Below are 12,541 nucleotides of genomic sequence, written 5' to 3' on the forward strand. Positions count from 1 at the left end.
TTAAAGTAGGGTTGTATTTCCCCCCCCCCCCCGTTTTATTATCTTATCTTCCTGTAAACCACTACTGGTAGTAGTACTAGTAGTAGAAGTTGCTGCTGCTGCTTTTTTTGTAAGCAAGCGGTGTATAAATAAATAATGATGATGACTTCATCGGTAGAGGGCCCAAGAGAGCCCGCCCGCTCTCGAGGACTACAAGCCCCAGAAATCCGCGGCACGGCCTCCCGCCAATCGTACGAGAGCGCTCCTGCGCGAAGGCTCCTGGGATTCGTAGGCAGCGGCGGCCACTAGCCCAACTCAGTGGGAGGGACCGGAGGCGGCGGCGGCGAGGCTGAGCCAGGTGTCTCGCGGGCGGCCCTGCAGGTGACGGCGGCCGGGGAAGGGGCGGCGGGGCAGCGAGGCGAGGGGCAAAGGGTCTCCGGGAGCGCAGCGGAGGCCCGAGGGAGGCCACTTGGCTGCCTGGTTGGCTGGTCGGCCGGCACGGGGATTGCAGCCGGCGCCTCGCTCCCCTCTTCTTGCAGCAAAGCGGGCGGAGAGGCGCGAGGCAGGCTGTAGCTGCCGCCGCCGCCTTTCTCCCTCGGACGAGGTCGGCCGCCTGTGCATGCAAATCTCTGCAGCAGCTCCGGGATGATACAGTCGGTGGGTTGGTGGGTGTAAGGGCTGGGGGAAAGGAAGCGCGTCCCTCCCTCCCTCTCCTCCTCCTCCTCCTCGGGAGTCCGCGCTTCCCCAGGCATGCACCCCTTCGTCCTCGTGGCCTGCAAACTGGAGCCCGTGCCACAAGCAGAAATAACCCCTCCACAAAAACAGACACACACACACACACCGAAGTTCACCATCATCAGATGGGTTGCAAAAAGAGGGCATGATGCGGGTGGTCGATGCTTCTTGGGTTTTGCAAAGGAAAAGGCTGCATGGCAGCTGGGTGAGGGAGCCTTGGTGCAAGCACCCGTGCCGGGGATTTCCTAGGGAGCTGCATTATCCTACCATGGGTGACCAAACGGGCCTTGTTTTAAAGCCTTGCTCCCTATTTTTAGGACCCTGCAGTTCTGGGGGCTCACGATAAGTGCCCTCCTGATTGTGACATTCTGCCTTGTTTTGTTTATTTTACAAAAAAAACCGCCACCCCAGCTTCCTTTTAATAAGACCCAGCTCTGCCCACTGAAGGTGATAATAAAAATAATACAACAATTCATTCCCTTTTGATTTCTACTCCTCTATGCTGCTGCCCTCCTGTAATCCTGGCTTGCTTTCCAATGCAGTCCTCCCCACCTAAAGCCCACGTGGCCCTTTGTTATTTGTTTCTTTTCATTGTTCCTGGTTTTTTCCGTGCACAATCTTCTTGTGGCGTTCCCCCCCCCTTCTGTACCTTCCAATCTCTCTCCTGCTCCCCCGGAGCCTCTGCTAGCAACTGTTCCAGGCTGCCGCTGGATAAAAGTGTGCTCTGCCTGGAGTTTGCAGACGGTACAACCATGAATTGATTTACTGTCCTACTTCGGAGGCATCTCTGGGCAGCTGGGAGCGAGCGCCCGGGAAACAGCAGCAAAAGGAGAAGCAGGCGGGAGAAGGCAGAAGGGGTCCTTTTGTGTCCTCCCTCAAACATAGGCTGTTTCCTCCTCGCCTCCATTCTGGCTGGAAGAGTTCTTTGCAATAACACACAGAGGCTCACAGCTCTCTCTCTCTCTCTCTCTTGCTGCTGTTTTTTTTTTAAGTGCTCGTTTCTCCATCCCCTTCCCCCTTTTGCTCATGTGCGGATGCTTGTTTTCTTGCAGTTCACCTTCTCCAGAGCCCCGTGCTGGTTAGAAACAGCAGAAGCCAGAAGAGGAGGCAGATCAGCCTGCCCTTGGTTGCACAGAAGTGGTGTGCTGATTTCGTACTACTTGACACCAGAGCTACTCCCAGCCATCTGTGACTCGAGCTGCCTGAAGCAGTGGTACAGGGAGAGGAGGAGGAGGAGGAGGCGGCAGCTTTAGTAGCCGATGATAACCCTGCCCTCAGTGGGTTTGTATTACCGGAGCATGCACTGATTTGCTGCCTTGTCTTTAGACCCATCCCAATCACCGGGGTTTGTGCGGGTGTGCGGTGCATGGTCAGGAGGGGGGGAGATCCACTGTCTCCGTAATAAATGATAGAGGATACAATGACTTTGCTCTCTCTGCTGGGTCGGATCATGCGTTACTTCTTGCTGAGACCAGAGACCCTCTTCTTGCTATGCATCAGCCTGGCACTGTGGAGCTACTTCTTCCATACGGATGAAGTGAAAACCATTGTCAAGTCCAGCAGGGACGCCGTGAAGATGGTGAAGGGCAAAGTGGCGGAGATCATGCAGAATGACCGGCTCGGTGGATTGGATGTGCTGGATGCCGAGTTCTCCAAGACCTGGGAGTTTAAGAACCACAACGTGGCCGTTTACTCCATCCAAGGCCGGAGAGACCACATGGAGGACAGGTTCGAAGTCATCACTGACCTGGTCAACAAGACGCATCCTTCCATATTTGGGATATTTGATGGGCACGGAGGCGAGGCAAGTCTCGGGCTGTTCATTTGGGGGGTTTGGGATTTGCTGCCATTTCCTATTTATTGCAACTGTTTGACTTAAACTAGTAGCAAAGTTGTTGTTTTACGGTCATCCACACCTCTGGTTTGGGCAGAAGCCATTTAAAGGTTACAGCAGGACAAAAGCCTAGTCTTCCATTCTTTCCTTTTTTAAAATACCTTGCAGTTTGAGCATTCTGGCAGCAATGACTGTGATCACAAACTTGCTCTGTTAAGGCTTCACATGCTGCTGCCAGCTGAGTAAAGTCAGCAGATGCTGTAATGGTTGGTTTAAAGGGAAAGTTTATTGAAAGAGGGGGGTGTTTTTTATTGTAGGAAAGAAAGGAGCTAGCAGGAGATCCCTAATGTCCCTAGTCAGGGAACAGAACTGACAAACTTACTTTCTTCTAGCCAACCCAAGGAATTAACCTCGTGCCACTGCCTTTATTATTATTATTATTTCTGGCCATAGAAGTTTGTTCTTTGTTTACGCGGCGTTCTGTAGCCTTTCTACTTGCTGAGACAGGCTGTTTCTCTTGGACAGCAGCGCAAATACCATGTGTCGCTCCCTTCCTCTTTGCAAGGGATGCCTGAAAGGTTGCTGTAGCTTTTTTACATTGCAGGGTGCGCGGGTGGGCTTGGGGAGCGGCAGAATCAGTTAGTGACATCCTAGCTGCAGACCTATTATCTGTGTCGGGTTAATCAGGGATGAAATACTGGAATGTTTCTCCTCCCTTTTCCTTTGCTTGTATGCGAAGAGTGGCTGGGGGAAATGACAGGGTGCTGGGGGAGGAATCTTGCTGGTGTGTTAAATGAAATACTTGGTGCTCCACCCGAAGTGCTTTGCATGTGTTTGTTTTTATTCTGCCCCTGGTGTGCTATGATCTGAGGGTCTTCGGGTTTCCTACAGCTGTTCTGGCAAGTCAGACTTGCTGGGAAAGCTGTGACAGCGATCTGGCACAAATTGAGGTCCCCCAAGGGTAGCAGCTGTTCTCATAACTCCTGATAGGCTGCACCTCTTGCGCTCCTTCTGTGCACTTGTCACACGGGGTGGGAGGGGTGGGGTGGGCCTCTAACAGCTCCATCCTAAGCATAAGGCTCATTTGCACCAACTCTCCAGTAAGTGGGCATAGATCTGCAGCCCAAATCTCCAGGGATAGAAGGATGTAGAATATCCCTGTGATTGGGACTTGGTTTTGAGTTTAAGAAACAACTAAATTTCAGATTAATTACTTGTTGGAATCTTTTATTACCGATACCTTGTAACGGATGTTGATGTTTGGTTAAGATAAACATTTTTATTTTGTTTTTCGAAGAAGGGAAGCAAGTGCTTGTGTGTTTGTGTGTGTGATTGTATGCTCCCTGGAGTCCCAAATTCTTTTCTACAGGCCACCTTACAAAAATCGGGAGCTGTGCAAGAACATGGTAGCATTTTTCTGTGTCTCCCCACTCATTGTGATGGGTTCTTTTCTCAGAAGAAATGCCTGGTGGATTGTGCCACTCTTTAATAAGTATAAGCATTTCAAACTAAGTATAAACTTTTATAGCCCAGAGCCCTTTGAAAACAATCTCTTCTCCATCCCAACTTATCCCCCCAAAAAACCCCTTGCGTTGAAATTTGGTAGTTTTACGTACGTTAGTTAAATCAAGATTTGTGGCAAAAATACAGCTTGGCAAAATCTTTGTTCCTAACCAATTTAGAATATTATTTCTCTCCACCACCACCCCGGCAAAAAAACATCTCTAGCTAAACCCTGTCTGGTGCACTGAGTTCTCTTTACAGTAGGCTTTTAAAACAGAATGCTAGCATCGAACTTTTTGCTCAGTGTGTTTTGTTTTGTTGTATCAGATGGTATTTCACTTATAAGAGTAAATTGCATTAGTATATTTGACCTCAGATGCTATTATTTTAAAATTTAGGTATTTGCGATTGCACGAAGAGCAGTGATGTTAAAATAGATGTGTCGTGCATAGTTCTTGTTTGTTATTGTAGGAAGCTGATTATACGGAACAAAACCCTTTTTTGCCCATATAGGTCACACAATGTGGAGGATCAGTGACTGCTAGCTATGATGGCTGTACCACCTCCAGGAGCTGAGGCAGCTTGTCTCTGAAGACCAGTTGGTGGAGAGGGGGTCGGAGTTAGGTATCTGTTAAGCCATTGTGGGACACAGGGTGCTGTATTAGATAGGCTTTTTGTTGTGATCCAGCCAGACTCTCCTTAACGTTCTTTTGCTGGTTCTTTTGCTGCTTCTACTCGGAATCAAGTTGATTGAAGAGCAAAAAAGCATATGGAAGTTTCCATCCTTTTAACACCTACTTGTGGACAAAAGCATCTGGAGTGCTTGAGCTTAGGTGTCAGTCAAAGGATGCAATCACGGAACCGGAATTTCTTGAAATGGGTTACCAGTCACCTCCTTGTGGGTGGAGGGTGGAGCCTCAAGACTGGGAAGATGTTGGGGAATATTTCAGCTGACTGTCTGTGATGTAGTGCGGAGGTAACAGAGCTGGAAACCAGGCAGTCTGAATTTATTCTGGCTATATGGAGAGATTGGCTCATGCAATCGGGTGGTGGGTTCCTGTCTTCTAGATGTCAGTGCAGACTACATGAACCTGCCCCTCTAATGATGAAATGGCCAAAAATGTTGGTACCCAAGCGCATAGCATAGCAAGGGAGGGGCGGGGGGCAGGGCGCCCCTGGCTCCAGTCATAGAATCATAGAGTTGGAAGAGACCACAAGGGCCATCCAGTCCAACCCCCTGCCAAGCAGGAAACACCATCAAAGCATTCCTGACAGATGGCTGTCAAGCCTCCGCTTAAAGACCTCCAAAGAAGGAGACTCCACCCCACTCCTTGGTAGCAAATTCCACTGCCGAACAGCTCTTACTGTCAGGAAGGTCTTCCTAATGTTTAGGTGGAATCTTCTTTCTTGTAGTTTGAATCCATTGCTCCGTGTCCGCTTCTCTGGAGCAGCAGAAAACAACCTTTCTCCCTCCTCTATATGACATCCTTTTATATATTTGAACATGGCTATCATATCACCCCTTAACCTTCTCTTCTCCAGGCTAAACATACCCAGCTCCCTAAGCCGTTCCTCATAAGGCATCTGGTGGGGGCAGTGCGGGAGCAGCGCTGCTGGCCCCTGGCCTGCCCCTTGCCTCCTCCAGCTGAGCGCGCCACCACCCTCGCCACAGCCACCCTCCACCCTCGCCTGCCGCCCGCCGCTGCAACCGGCCTCACACGCCTCCACGGATGGACTGCGCATGTGTGGACATGCGCAATCCGACCTGGTGCGTGTGCCGTAACGTCACAACGCATGCGCCAGGGCGGTCTGCATATGTATCGCCCCGGGCAGCCAAGCAGCACCGTTCTCCACTGTTGGTACCTTTGAACGATTCCCCTGGATATAAGGCAAAATGTTTTGCAAATGAAATATCCAGAATTGGAGGAGCGTTGGGTCTCTAGGTAATAGTAATAAAAGTTAATCTGCAGAGGAACTATTTGGTGGAATTCTGTTCGTATTGTCTACTACTCCTTACTGTTCTGAAGTATGTGGCTAGGCCTCTTCTGTGATGCATCGGAGCTGTGGAACTCCCTTACTAAGGAAGTTTCATTTTGCTTCCTCCATGGCTTTTCAGCAGGAAACCAATGCAGTCCTCTTCAGGGGGGCTTAAAAAAAAAATTCTGCCGCTCTGTTCCATACTTCTGCATTCTAGTATCTTTTCATATTAATTTATACAGTATTGTGTTTAATATGCCTTGTTAGCTGCATTGGAAACTTGGTTGAAAGATAGGTTACAGTTGCCTTTTAATCAGCGAAGTGTTAGGAGTGGACGATGTTACTCTATAGCAGCTGATTATCTGCTCAGAATGTATTTAAGCTCTCTGCTATCTTTTAGCACCCCCTGTCCTTTCTTTGTCCTCTCCTTCTTCCTCTGTATAGTATTGCACACTTGTTGTTAACAGGCCTCATTGAAAATGACAGTGTTAAATGTGTGGTTTTTATGGGTGGACCAGGGGAAATAAATAGCTGATAGGGTGGCTGAGCTAGGGGGCAGCTGTGGGGTGTTGTTTTTTTAAGTGTGCTAACCGTTTGCTCTTGATTTCATCACAGACAAGTGGCAAGGTGGTGATATTCCACTTCCTAACTCGCTGTTTACAGCCAGTGTGCGCATCACTACCTCACTGTGAGGGTCATAACATTCGAAGCAGCCATTAAAAAAGGGTTAGAAAAGGTGTTCTGGTCTTTGCATTTTTTTCTGCCATGCGTGCACAGACTTGTTGCTGTGTTAAAAACTTTTGCTGCATGCCAATTTGAATGAAACACAGAATTTTAGCAGGGGCTTTTTCGGTGTACAACATTGTGCCTGGTGCAGGAAATTGAGATAATGCCAGTGTGGCGTAGTGGTTAGAGTGTTGAACTACGACCCCGGGAGCCCAGGGTTCGAATCCCACTCAGCCATGAAGCTCATAGCTCACCTCAAGCCCCTTGCCATTTCTCAGCCTAGCCTACCTCAAAGCATTGTTGTGAGGATAAAATTGGGGGAAGGTAAAACTGCGTACACCACCTTGAGCTCCTTGGAGGAAAAGGTGGGATATAAATGCTATAATAAATAAATAACAAAGTGTACACCCAACAGATGGTTGTCAAACCTCTGTGGGACCCTTTCAGTTTTGCCATTAACGGTATGGTAGCAGTAAATGCCGTTTGGCTCTGTCCTGTGCTCTTTAGCAATGTTCAAAGCCTGCCTATTTAGGAGTTTTCCACACTGTGTCCCCTTCCAATGTCAGGGGCTGCGTCTCCTGGAAGCTGGACTGGAGTTTAGTGTCATTGCAAATCAGGCTAATAAGGTGTTATAAGAAAAAACTGCTCCCTTTCACTTATGGGGTCACGAAGAGTCGGACACGACTAAACGACTAAACAACAACAACAACAAAGAGCCCATATAGAGTCCTTAAGTAGGTTCTCTATCGGAAGGAGAAAATAACAGAGGCCAACCGGAGAATATTGAGAAGCAAGGCAGCTAGTAAGCCTGATCTTTGTTAACTGTTGCAACAGGGTGCTCACTGCCACACGCAGGAGGGGCCCAGAACAATGTTGTGCAAGCCCTTATGTAGACTTTTGAAATTGCCCACCCTGTAGCTCAAGACCACCACCCCAAAACATCATACGTACATCACAGAAGGAGGGGGCTACAGCAGAAATACATCACAGAAATCCTGTCTGGCAGGATACTGATAATGGTCACTTGATTGCTTTACCTGGGCAGCCTGGCCATTCCTTTTGAGATGCTAAATACTTAGAGTAGTTCCTGAATCCAGGTCACACGCTCACCCTATTCATGCACAAATACACCCTTAATACAGGATTTGTGAGCAAAGAGACAAGGGGGAGGCTTTTCCCATTTCTTCCCTCACTGCAGAGAATATTTGAGGTCACTGGAAGAGTAAAAATGGCTACAGGATTGCTCTCCTGTACTATTTCAGACATGTGGTTTATTGTATTAGGGTGGGTCATAAAAAACTTTTTTGGGAAAATGTTTCCTCCCTTGATCTTATATCAGGCGTATGGTATAAACATAGTCAAATTTCAAATTTGGGACAAATCGGTTAATATTTAGACCCTGCTCCTACAGATTGAAATTTTGCCTCACTATGAGTGATGAAAACATAGGAATTTGACTCATTTATTCTCAGTATGTTAAATTGTGAATTAATAAACATAAATTTTAGGTTTTATGTAGAGCAATAATAGTTGCATACTATTATTTTCTGCAATATTTATTTAAAATAAAACATGTTGATATTTTACATGAAAAACCAATGCTTTTGAACAAATTATATGGAACAATTAAGCAAACGGTGTACTAAACAAGTAAACAATAAACAATAAAACACCACTCATATTATGTGTTGCATCAAAACATCACATTATACTTAATTACTTAGGTATAAATTGTACTAAATGCTTACATTTTGTGTAATTAATAAAATTTAACAGAGGAGCATATTTCAATTGTTTCATTGCCTGATGGAAATTACATTGGTGGTCATGTTACACCGGTTGATAGCAAGGTGAAATCTATTGCAAATTCTCTTATCTCATTTCTCAGAGAAAAAGACCTAGTGCAGCAGTTGCTTGTGATGGGACAAACACAAACATAGGTGCCCCGGGAGGAATTAACCATCTTATTGAAATAGACATTGGCCGGCCATTGCAATGGAATATTTGCCTCCTTCCTGCTAATGAACTGCCTCTACAACATCTCATCATTGAACTAGATGGACCCACATCTGGGCTAACACCTTTTCAGGGCATATTGGGAAATTACTGCCCAGTGTCACCCTATTGCGTATATATTTACCTTGTAGGTTTATGAACATATGATTTATATATATGTGAGACCTTAGAATTTCTATAACAAAGGGATGAGATGTACTGTGTGTGTGTGTGTGTATAATCTGTTTTTTAAAAATCTGCTACCTTCTAAAACCATTTTATTACAGAGTAATGTAGGATTTTGATAACAAAAGTTTATATTTTTGGAGCCGTTTGTGAAGCCCCTCTCAGTCTCTTTTAATTCTGCTAAATGCGTAACTAGAGTCCCTCTTTTCAAATAAAATAAAAAAAGTTAAATAGCTCATCATTCTTATACGAACAAAGTGTCTGCTCTTCTTTGTAAGTGAGGTAGACGTAAGTGGTTTTCCTGTCTCGGGTTCCCACCCACAAAGGAAACAGATTTTGCATAAAAGCAAATAAGTGGTGTTATTGGAGCAGGCTGTACCTGGTACATGCGACTGACATTTTTAATCATTCAGTTTGTGTGAGAGCTGCTTCTATCAACACAGGCTTTCTTTATTCGAATGGTCTGGGAAAGAAACAGCATAATGGATTCTTTTACAAAAGAGGGAATCTTTTTAGTTGTCTTTTCCCTCGTTTTTGTTTGATGGCATTTTTGTGTACCTTCTGATTGCCTGAATAGAAAAATGCATGAAATGGGACTTAATAACTATTCAAGTACCATATCTTAATATGCACTCGGAACTGTATTTTCTTAGGACCTTGTAAGTGGCTACTCTTGCCAGTTTTTCCTTGACTTCAAAGGACAAGTAATGACAGTGTGGGTCTCTGATTTACTTGTGTAAAGTTTTGTTTGGAAAGACAAATTTGCTTTTGTTGGGGGGGGGGGGAGTGCTTTGAAGCTGGAAGTGCCTTGATCACGTCTGCCTTGCTGATTAGCTGAGCTTGTTCAGTTTTAGGCCCCCAGGACAGAAAGTCACCAACCAATTAAGAGTACTTGCTGGTATTCAATGTTAAATATAGTGGGGAGATGGAACATAGGAACCGGTCTTACACATACCGGTAGTTAGAACTTTGGTCCATCTAGCTCGGTAATGTATGCATTGAGTAGTCAGTCCTGAATGGGGTAACTGTGCCCCTAAAGGTCTATGTGCTCAGCCTGGAGCCAGGTTAATTCTGTGTCCAGGGCAGTTGTCTACCAGCTCCATCTGATATGCCGGCTGAGACCCTACCTGTTTGTGCAGTGCCTCGCCAGAGTGGCGCATGCTCTGGTTATCTCCTGCTTGGACTACTGCAATGCGCTCTACATGGGGCTACCTTTTAAGGTTACCTGGAAAGTACAACTAATCCAGAACAGCAGTCCTAAAAGATTAACATTGGCTCCCAGTACGGTATGTTTCCAAGCACAAATCAGAGTGTTGATGTCAACCTTCAAAGCCCTAAATGACTTCAGCCCTGTATACATGTAGGAACGTCTCCACCCCCGTCGCTCAGCCCGGACTCTGAGATGCAGCTCCAAGGGCCTCCTGGCGGTTCCCTCGTTGTGAGAAGTACAAGTTACAGGGAACCAGGCAGAGGGCCTTCCCAGCAGAGAGGGCCTTCTCCCCCTCCCCACCCCCGTAGAACACCCACCCATCAGATGATAATCAGATAAACAGCCACACAACTTTCCAAAGACATCCGAAGGTATCCCTGTATCGAGAAGGTTTTTAATGTTTGATGCTTGCTGTGTTTTTGTTATGTTGGAAGCCTCCCAGAGTGCCTGGGGCAACCTAATCAGATGGGTGGCATGTAAATAATAAAATTATTGTTATCTTCCCCAGTGCTTTGGTGTTAACATGTTCCAATGGCTGTGGCATCCATCATCCCCCCCCCCAATTCTACCTTTCTCATCTCTTCTACATACTTGTTGAAAAGGTATCAGTGAAATATATTCTAGTGTGTGTGGTTGCCACAAATCAGGGGGTGAGTAAATGTGGCCCTTGGTCTAACTTCATGGGAGTGTGCTTCAAATGTGCTTTGAAGGTATATTGTGTACACAGCCTAGGTTGAATTGGGAATTTCCCCCTGCCTGGCAGTCAGAGCTAGACGGACTGACGGTAGGTTTCCAGGCGGAGTAAGTTGTGGCTGGGGGAAGGAGTTTGCTATGGACTGCACTGAAATAGTAAAATAGCTTTGTTTTTGCCTGATAGCCTTTTAAATAAACAGCCAAACCTCAGATTCAAACAAGATTTCATGGACATTAGTGATGTTTCCCATTTATAGAACTTTCCTCCAGCCTTGATGTGAAATGCTTGCATTTGCATTAGGACTGGAGTAAATATTTATGCTTGTTAATATCATGCTTATATGAAAAAAATCTCCGTCTCAGTTGCTGACATCTATGCTAGGGGCTGAAAAGCAAACATGGGTCATTTTAATTGATGAACCAAATGTTTCAAGATTGAATTACAAATCAGAATTTGAGTCTATCCCCTGCACAGTGTAAATCAGACCATGTATAATTTAGGGACTTTAAAAAAAAAGACTAGTCCTGCACATAGATAGGAACATAAGAAGAGCTTATTGGATCAGCCCTGTGGCTCATTTGTCCAGCATCCTGTTCTCACTGTGGCCAACCAGATGCCTATGGGAAGCCTAAGTACAGCAGTGATCTCTCTCCTCCTGTGGTTTCCAGCAGCTGGTCTTCAGAAATAATGCTGCCTCCAGCCATAAAGGCAGAGTATAGCTTTCTAGTGAGGCAGAGCTGCAGCTTCCTATATGAGACTCTGTCCGAGAGCTAACTCCTGCTAAAGTGCGGGTAGCGCTGTGGTCTAAACCCCTGAGCCTAGGGCTTGCCGATCGGAAGGTCGGTGGTTCGAATCCCATGACGGGGTGAGCTCCCGTTGCTCGGTCCCAGCTCCTGCCAATCTATCAGTCCGAAAGCACGTCAAAGTGCAAGTAGATAAATAGGTACTGCTCTGATGGGAAGGTAAACGGTGTGTCTGTGCGCTGCTCTAGCTTCGCCAGAAGCGGCTTAGTCATGCTGGCCACATCACCTGGAAAAACTGTCTGCAGACAAACGCCAGCTCCCTTGGCCTTTAAAGCGAGATGAGCGTGCAACCCCAGAGTCGTCTGCGTCTGGACTTAACGGTCAGGAGTCCTTTACCCTTACCTTTTTCAAGCAACATCTGAGCTCTGTTCTCATGCAGTACAGCAGGCATCCCCAAATTGCGGCCCTCCAGATGTTTTGGCTTACAACTCCCATGATCCCTAGCTAACAGGATCAGTGGTCAGGGATGATGGGAATTGTAGTCCAAAGTATCTGGAGGGCCGAAGTTTGGGGATGCCTGCAGTACAGTATTCAACCTGATGCCTGATTGGAGCTGTCCAAGGTACCTTCATCTTGCCTCACCTCTGCTGAGATTAGCGCTTCCATCGAAATAGTCTTGTAAAATTAGATCCTGGGACCATCTAATGCAGGGGTCAGCAATCTTTTCCAGCCATGGGCCGGTCCACCATCCCTCAGACCATGTGGTGGGCCAGACTATATTTTTTGGGGGAAACACAAACGAATTCCTATGCCCCACAAATAACCCAGAGATGCATTTTAAATAAAAGGACACATTCTACTCATGTAAAAACACACTGATTCCCGGACTGTCCGTGGGCCGGATTGAGAAGGCGATTGGGCCGCATCCAGCCCACGGGCCTTAGGTTGCCTACCCATGA

General features: G+C 46.6%; 1 protein-coding gene across 2 annotated transcripts in view; it reads left to right on the forward strand.

The window, feature by feature from the left end:
• The first annotated feature begins 298 nt into the window (after nucleotides 1–298).
• The window catches only part of PPM1L (protein phosphatase, Mg2+/Mn2+ dependent 1L), a 170,887-nt gene continuing 158,644 nt past the window's right edge, over nucleotides 299–12,541 (forward strand). The window contains exons 1-2 of one of the 2 annotated variants that reach the window (XM_060274414.1): nucleotides 299–360; nucleotides 1,767–2,522. In XM_060274414.1, coding sequence (XP_060130397.1) covers nucleotides 2,120–2,522 — 403 coding nt within the window. In that variant the 5' untranslated portion in view covers nucleotides 299–360; nucleotides 1,767–2,119. Of the gene's footprint in view, nucleotides 361–469; nucleotides 637–1,766; nucleotides 2,523–12,541 lie in introns of those variants that run through there. The other variant, XM_060274415.1, reaches the window with a different exon arrangement.

Source organism: Zootoca vivipara, chromosome 5 (genome assembly GCF_963506605.1).
Source record: "Zootoca vivipara chromosome 5, rZooViv1.1, whole genome shotgun sequence".
NCBI classification, from domain to species: Eukaryota; Metazoa; Chordata; class Lepidosauria; order Squamata; family Lacertidae; genus Zootoca; species Zootoca vivipara.